The sequence below is a fragment of the Epinephelus moara genome, chromosome 16 (assembly GCF_006386435.1).
Source record: "Epinephelus moara isolate mb chromosome 16, YSFRI_EMoa_1.0, whole genome shotgun sequence".
Classification (NCBI taxonomy): domain Eukaryota; kingdom Metazoa; phylum Chordata; class Actinopteri; order Perciformes; family Serranidae; genus Epinephelus; species Epinephelus moara.
In genome coordinates, this window is record NC_065521.1 from 24,806,620 (window position 1) to 24,815,134 (window position 8,515).

The following is an 8,515-nucleotide window of genomic DNA, read 5'->3' on the forward strand; positions in this document are numbered from 1 at the left end:
AGGCGCAGAGGAGTCGTAGCAGTGCGCTGAGGTGGACTTCTTCCTTTCTGTCAGTGTGAAAGAAGCAGTGCAGTTCAGCAGCTGGAGCTCAGGAACAACTAGAAACCTCACTGACAACCTCTCAGACACCACAATGATCCGGATAGCCGCCTTCCTCGCTCTGCTGGTGGTCGCCTGCTCGGGTGAGTCAGCGGGGGGCCGGTGGGAGAGATTTACCGGTTGAATTAGCCTGTGATGCTAAACAACTTTAGCTAGTAGCAAGTTCAATCAATCAAATCACTCCCCTGTCCTCCAGAGTAGGTGGAATATAAGTCCTGGAGAAATGTGTATTAATTAACAGCTTATACTGTGAGCATGATTCACTGGTGTCTGAGATGTTAGCTAACCTCTGTATTGTGTGGTGACAGGAGAGAGCTGCACAGACCCAGCGATCACCCCGTCGGCCTACACCACCTCTGACGCCGTCATCTCCTCTGAGTCTGTCTTCATCGTTGAACTCAGCCTGGCCTGTGCCAACGGAGCACAGGTAGCACCCCCCAACACTCCAGACACACAGGATGATTGTGTATTGATTTTATTGTGCAGCTGACTCACTGGTGATCATTTCTGACCTCTGCAGAGTGTGACTCTGTATGCTGATGTCAATGGAAGACAGTTCCCTGTGACTAGAGGACAGGATGTTGGCAAGTACCAGGTATGGTAGTGGTCTTATGTTCATGTGCACTGATTAAGACTGACTCTGACTTGGTATTGTTTTATGGGTAGTACTGGATCACACATGACATTGAAGGAGGCTGATCTTACAGCTACTATGATTTGAGCATTGGGTGTTGTCTAATTGCAAATCACAGCCCTCCTTTTCTTATTCTGCACCACCCTGAACCTCCCACCCTTTACTACAGAAACACTCAATGCCAAAAGCTTGTCCTCAATTAAAATATTTCCTCTATAATTATCTCATCATAGTAAAGACTAGAACAGCACTCCAGTTTAACTTTTTAATATTGGCACATGGACATTTAGGGCAGACGCTCTTCCCTAGCATGTATTCTGGCAGTGACACAAACAATATACACAGTTGGGATTAATTATAGGTAACTCAAACTAGTACACAAAGTTGATCCCAACAGGGGGAGCCACAACCGTTCATAGCACAGACTGTCATGGTACAGAGTGCTAAAACAAGAAATACCAAGGAAACAACATAAATATATTCACTTCATGAGAAACAAGCAAACAAAATCTCTTCATTCATCCCAAGAAGTACAAAGGTAATCAACTCAACTCAAATTTCTTCATAAAGCACATCTAAAAACAACTCATGTTGACAAAGTGCTGTACAAAAGGAATAAAATGCCAAAAACACATACATGGGAGGCAACATAACTGTCACACGTTTAGGGACACAACACACACAGGCACGCCACATCAGGGGGACTCAAATGCTAATGAATAAAAGTATAAAAGTAGGTTTTGAGCCTAGACTTAAAAGAGTCAATGGTGGGGGCGGATCTGATTGCAAGGGAAATGTATCACCATTACATCCTCTCCATGGGATCTTCACTGTCTCGAAGCCCATGTAATGTAGTTCACTCATACTGTGGTTCTGACTGTTGAAGTGCCTAGCCACAGATGATTTAAAATCATGATCACAAATAGGACTTTTATGTCCACAGGTCCTGGTTTTTAACTGTCATTTTGTTTTCCCAACATGAAACAAATCACATGGTTGTTTTAACAGGTAAACCACAAATACAGTGCTACATGTGATTCTGCTCCTGACCTTGATGTCAACCGCAGAATAGCGTCCCTCTTCAGATGAACAATCTCTTCAAACCTACAGTTTATCAAAGAAGCTTTTGTGAACATGTGATTCCTTCCCTCAGGTGTCCTGGAGTCTTCCTCACAAACAGGCCAGCTCTGGAACGTATCAGGTCAAATTCTTCGATGAGGAGTCCTACAGTGCCCTGCGCAAGGTTAGTGTTTGATGCATAGTTTTGATAGCCTCATTCTTTACTGCCGGTGAGCTCTACTGTATGTTGCAATGTTCGACCTTTAAAAGAAAGTTTAAATGCTGTTTAATTTGATTTATATGTCTGCATCTTCTTTGTTCTAGGCCCAGAGAAACAACGAAGATGTAAATGCCATTCAGCCTCTCTTCTCTGTCAATATTGACCACAGGGTGAGTGTCTTCTAGACCCTCAGATTGAAACATGAATGCGCATTAGTGTAGTGTATTGATTTTACTGCCAATAACTTTACTGTCAATAACAGTCTTATGGCTTTATCAGCAGGCTGCTGCTTTCCACAAAAGAGCTCTGAAACCCCACTGTACACTACCTACCCAGCACCAAACACACAGTTACTGACTTGCTGATAACCATTATTGTGCATTTAGCAGCTGTTTCCTTCAGGACTCAGGATATAGAGACTAAAAACAAGACTAAAAGAGAGTAATTATTGGACTGGCATTCAATAGGCAGCCTGAAAAATAACTTCCAATGAATGCTAATGTTGCTGTGTATTTGCTGCATAAACTTTAAAGGTGATAATATAATGTTTAATGTATGTTCCCAGTTTTTAGTCTGCTGCCCACAAGAGGCCAAAAAAAACAGTTATTGCTGGCTCAAGTTAGCATATTATTCCTCAAAGAGTCATAAGAAAACTTTAAACTTGTAATGGCTTTAAGGCATAATTTTGTTAGACACAGTCCATTTAGAAGAATAATTTTACACCACTCAATGTTTCAGGATTAGTCAGGTCAGTTTTACAGGATTCCCTTCCTCAATACATGATTTTATCGTATATGACTGTACTGATTGTGTCTTGTTGAGACAAATCCTGGAGCTGGTCCATAGATTGTGAACAAGGATCAACTAACTCTTATGACACAATGACAGCAGCCGTGCTGATTTCAATGGGAAAGGGCTCTGCTTCACAGCTGGAATCCCTACATTCATGAAAAACATAATTTTTATGAAGCCCACAGAGACACTCAGTAATTCAGTTTTGGCTACACTGAGAGACTTGTTTTGACATTTTGGGAAAATATTTTGTTGATAAGAAATGTATCCTCTACAATATTGTTATTGTATCATTAAAAAAAAAAAAAGTAGGACGGCTCCATTGAGAGTAACATGTACTTTAAAAATGACTGTGATTAGTTGTGTTTTTTATGAGGCCCAGTCTGTGTAATCATCCATCCATGTTGCTCTTAAGCCTCATGCTGGGTTCACGCCGGATGTGAAATCAATGCAAAGCGTGGGGATTGTCTGTGGAGCGATGCCCGCTTCCTTTCGGTGCCCATGTTAAGCATTTGGACTGTTCACACTGAATTTGCTGTGGCGCCAATCTCAGCTGTTGGCTAACAATCTGCAGCAATAGTTTCAGCATGTGGTCTGTTTTCTCTGGGAGCAGCGAGTGAATCTGTTAAAAAAAGACACTGATAATCTATTCTGAAGGATATAAATGATCTGATTCCTACTTCTCTTCCTCGGAACCTGTGATGAGCTTTTTTTAATTCTCTCCACAGGGTGCGTGGAACGGCCCATGGGTGTCTACTGAGGTGGTGGCTGCCCTCATAGGTATCCTGGTCTACTACATGGCCTTCACTGCTAAGAGCACCATCCAGGCATAAACAGATTCACAATCACTGGATTGTTAAAGACTGAATTCTGGTGGATCTCGACCAACGATCCATCATCCAGTGTTGTGGCAAGCCAAAAGGAGTTTGCCACTTGATCTGCTTGGGGACGAGGAGCAGGAGCAGCAGTCTTTGTATTTCCTTTATTCAGACTGTGTCTGTATGCCGTCAGTCTTATCAATTTTTCAGATGAATTTCGTCACGAGTTGGTCTTTTTATGAGGGATGGGATTTTGTAATTTTTTTTGATAAATACCAAACAATAAACCTGGACCACATAAATAAATAAAAATAAATGTAGGTTCTGTCCTGAATTCTGTCTTGCTTAAAGATGTTGCTACTTCCAGACCAGGTTATCCTTTGTCCCTCTGTGTGGATGCATTGGCAGGAGTGGGGCTTGTACAGATGTGCTCAACACCAACAGAGAGCAGCCAAGACCTCAGTGCACATAAAATGTCGATCATGTGACTCCACTAGCTGGACTGAACTGGCCAAGTGTACATGTCTCTTCCAGTAAATTGAATAAATGGCTTGTTTTTCTTCCAGTGTAATGTGTTGCTTCATTTGATAGTCCACTGACAGACCACCTCCTCCATAAATTCCTTTTTTTCCAAGACAGACTGAGATTTATCTCTCGTTCCCCAGCACCATGTTAACTAAGAAGGTTTTTGTCCTGTTTGTGGTTGCCAGTAGTAAATTAGTGCAGTCTGCATGATTCAATAGTCCGTGACCGCATCCAAACTAAACAGTAACCGGTTCCAAGCAGATTTAGCTTCCACACACTTAATTGGTAGAAGGATGAAAGATTGTGCAGGTGTTCATAACAGCTACTGTTTCTGTCCTCCACTCAAAAATCTGACAACAATAAAAAAGTTAAGAATTTCCATTTCTGCGTTTCAAAAAGATATTTCTATCTACTTTACTGATGGTTAATTGGGAACTATTACAGAATATATGAGTTATATGAGAAGTCAGGGTGTCTACAGATCTTTAAGAAGTAGAATTAAGTTTTCTTATTGTAAGGCCTGGAAATTTCGGTTAATTTCAACCTGTCTCCTATCGTCCTAAATTTGTTTCAAGTGACTAGTGACATAAAAATAATAGTTAGCATGTTAGCCGTTAGCCTNCTTTGCACTTGAAGTATGCCCGTTCACTTACGTTTTAACAGGTCTGACGCTACTAATATGCCCCAGCTGTATCTAGGCTAACGGCTAACATGCTAACTATTATTTTTATGTCACTAGTCACTTGAAATAAATTTAGGACGATAGGAGACAGGTTGAAATAAACCGAAATTTCCCTTTAAGAGACTTAAATTGTCTTAAATTCAGAATCAATGGGTGTTCAATATTTTCAGTCACATTACCCTGAAAATCTGCAGCCTGACAATCATTGGACAGACTGAAGAATGCAATAATAAATAGCATTTATGACAGCAATGAGATTTTGTTTTCTTTTTCATTAAACTAAAACTCACCCAATTATTGTAATTTTTCCTTACTGTTCATTTTGAACTAACATCAGTGTTTTTACTTGGAAAGAGTACTTACACATGTGTCTCTCTCTCTCTCACACACACACATATAATATATTGTGTATTTCCATTGCGGGTTTGGTTTTAAATTTCATTTATGGTGGTATTAAAAAGGTCTTAAGAAGTCTTAAATTTAACATGGTATCTGTAGACACCCTGTTTGCTCTTAAAACTCACGCCATGTATTTATTTATTTTTAAAAATTAACAAACCATGAAGAATACCTCTGCTGTAAACATGTTCGGCTTGAGGACTGTGGCCGAACTCTTGGTGGACATGGGAGCTATTTTTGTCTGCAGACGAGAAGCATGACTGTCCTCCTGGCATTCCTAGATAGTCATGGAGGGGTACGTGTTTGAACACAGCAGCACACCAGCAGCTCTCAGTGTACACCAACAGTAAACACAGTACAAGTGTTAAATCAGGAAAGTGGCACTGGAGCTGTTGCTGCCTCTTTGACTTGCTGCAGTGCCACCAGTTGAACACACTGTGGCAGCTCTGTGCTGCTATGTAAGGCCTCTGTTGGCTCCAGTGAGGCCAGTTGTTACCTCATGGAGAGATAACACTCCTGGCTCAGTATCAGCTGTTGGTAATGTAATGCAACCGGTGCATTATGCACTTTGAGCCCCTGTTCTGTTTCACATCAACTTCACTCTAGTTTGTCACATTTATAGGTACTCTCATGCTTATGTGATCGAGTTTGTTACAGATTTAAACTTAGCATGTCTATTTCTGTAGTTGGCTCGAACAAGTGTTTGCACATTCTACCTACCTCACATGGAGAGTTGCTTTTTCATCTACAAGAGCAGCACAACTGCAACTTCTCACTGACTCCCATGGGACTAATGTAAACTTTGTATATGAGTAACGTGATCCGCACACATAAACACTGCGGGGTGTACAGAGTACACAAGGAGTTTCTCATATTTCTGCTTTTCTGTAGCTTTGTCAGCGTAAACACATGTTCTCATGGTGTAAGCACATCTCAGCTTTTGTCTCTTGTCACCTTGGTGAGGCTACAATAGAGACGCCACAATGGTGGTAATGTAGAGAAGACATGAGCTGGAGTAAATCCAGGCACTCCCTCATGGAGTCACCTATTAGGCTGTGGGAAGTGGGGGACGGCTGGATGGACGGATATAAATGGAATGAACAAACAAACAGTCAAAGAAGGCCTCACTGAGTCGATGCTGACACAAGACTCTTCCTCCTCTTTGTTGTGTGATGGAGTTCAAAGGGCTTAACTCCGAACCCACACATCAGGGCGGACGATTGCGCATGTAGATTGAAATATTTTGAGATTTTTGTTGTTGTTTCAGAGTGAATGCACTCACAGGAAGTTGCAATTTATTCTTCCAGTGACAAACTGTTTATCTGTTTATGTTTTGTTCCGTTTCAGGCACTAATTTACGAGGTCAGGTTAACAAACAAATCTGAACCACATGAAATTTTTAACAGAATTACACAATGCATGGTTTTAATCTGATTCACCATTGGAAAGCATTTTGTAATCATTGGCACTCTCAAGGGGGACAGGAGGGGGCCATGGCCCTTCCTGCCAGCTGATATTGCGTGAGAGGCTGAGTACACCCTGGACAGGTTGCCAGAGTATCTGACACGATGCTGTCACAAAAGCCCTTTTTAATCGTGCCATAGAGACACTCCAAATCCTTTCTTCATGCCTCCTTTGCATTTTTAGAACCAAACAATGGCAGCATCATGTTGCTCCATGTGTGATTTAAAACAGCATGCCAGGACTTTGGAATCAAAAGAGGCGTGCCGGGCGTGGCATGTAACACAAGCGTGTCAGCCTTGACCAAAACAATGGCATAGCATGGCAATAACAATTATTTACCTGCCTGTCATGTGGCGGCTGATCTCATGCTCTGCTTGGAGGGTAAGGAGCTCCTGCACCTCATTGTTTTCCCAGTTTGAGGACATGGTCACATTGAAATCTCCCGTGGTGGGCCGCACGCACAACATGTCATCAAAACATCACACCCGTGGTGCCTATGATCCCGTCCTGCTGGTTGTGCCATTTACACAAACTGCAGGACGGGATCATAAACATTGTGTTGCCGCTGTTACTGCCCCTGTTCCGGGGTCAGAGGCGATTGTACCTTATATGCAGCATGGCGAGGCAGCATAACGGCACAATGAAGGGGGCAATTGAAACAGACAACCACTCACGCCCACATTCACACCTTTAGAGTCACAGACTAACCTAACCTGCATGTCTTTGAGTACATGGAGAAAACCCACGGTGACACGGGGAGAATAATTGAACCCAGAACCCTCTGGCTGTGGGGCAACAGTGCTCAGTAAATCATTCTCAGTAAATGATTTACTGATCCTTAGAATCAATGAAAATCAAATCAAAGCTGTTTATTTGTCTCTTACACATGTATACATACATAACACATTATAACAGGATTGTTATGGAGCTCAAAATGTTAACTGTACCAGTATTTGTCTATGCACATCAGATGATAAGTAATCTGAACTGTAAAAAAAGAAACCAAAGTATATTCCTAACTCTCGCAGTGACATAGTTTTCAACTTGCCATATGCTTCAACAGCGAAACTGAATCCCTGAAATTCATTCATGGCTTTTCAGTGGCCCCATCTAGCTACATCTATAAAACATTTCTGGTGGTGCTACCACTTGTAAATTAGTTTTAGAGGTACAGTGTACATGTGCTTATTATTATTCAGTTCATCTTTATTATTACATAAGACAACACATTTTCACAGATAAATAGGAGTGAGTGCAGAGGAATCTGTGTGTGTGTGTGTGTGTGTGTGTGTGTGTGTGTGTGTGTGTGTGTGTGTGTGAATGCTGTGAGGCAGAGAAAAGCCACTTTGACAGAGGTGTGTAAAACACCAGCTCCGGGAGGCAGACACTGATGGGCTTAGTGAGATTCAGTAATGTGGAAACTGGCGTCGCACAAACCATTTTCACATGATGTCACATTTTAAGCATTGTTTCTGCTGCTCGTTCATCACACCTTTTTGTAAAGCAGCACAAGGCCAACAAACTGAGGGCTAACTCAGTGATCAGACAACAGGCTATATCTTTTCACGCTGGCTTCCCCTTCGTCACACTACAATAACAGTTATTGTTGTAGTTATTTCATGGACGTGTATGTACAGTGAGGCGTGTTATATGCATAGCTGCTTCAACCACAACAACTGGTCTGTGTTTGGGGTGAATAAACTCACTGTCACTTGCAAGCTTTTGTGCTTTCCTCTATGGTTATCTCCCTCTTCCTGTTCTGATTGGGCATCCTTTCATCGGCTTAGCCTGTGGATGCAGTTGCCAGTCAAGAACCAGCCATA

At 41.9% G+C, this 8,515-nt stretch overlaps 2 protein-coding genes across 5 annotated transcripts in view; one reads left to right on the forward strand and one right to left on the reverse strand.

Annotated features, from left to right (window-relative positions):
- ssr4 (signal sequence receptor, delta) lies at positions 1-4,182 on the forward strand. Its single transcript, XM_050063986.1, has 6 exons — positions 1-182; positions 408-526; positions 620-694; positions 1,887-1,976; positions 2,117-2,182; positions 3,533-4,182. The coding sequence occupies exons 1-6, from the start codon at positions 134-136 to the stop codon at positions 3,635-3,637; spliced, it is 504 nt and encodes a 167-aa protein (XP_049919943.1). The 5' UTR covers positions 1-133; the 3' UTR covers positions 3,638-4,182.
- Positions 4,183-7,620: 3,438 nt separating this feature from the next.
- The window catches only part of LOC126403160 (vasopressin V2 receptor-like), a 20,958-nt gene continuing 20,063 nt past the window's right edge, over positions 7,621-8,515 (reverse strand). For all 4 annotated transcript variants that reach the window (XM_050065663.1, XM_050065662.1, XM_050065664.1 and 1 more), the window contains one exon: positions 7,621-8,515. This exon is cut by the window's right edge. The gene's annotated coding sequence lies outside the window, so the exon portion shown is untranslated.

Coding starts and splice junctions, on each gene's coding strand:
- ssr4 (XM_050063986.1), top strand. CDS start 134: ATGATCCGGATAGCCGCCTTCCTCGCTCTGCTGGTGGTCGCCTGCTCG. Junction 695..1,886: donor AGGATGTTGGCAAGTACCAG/GTATGGTAGTGG, acceptor TCCTTCCCTCAG/GTGTCCTGGAGTCTTCCTCA. Junction 2,183..3,532: donor CTGTCAATATTGACCACAGG/GTGAGTGTCTTC, acceptor TTCTCTCCACAG/GGTGCGTGGAACGGCCCATG.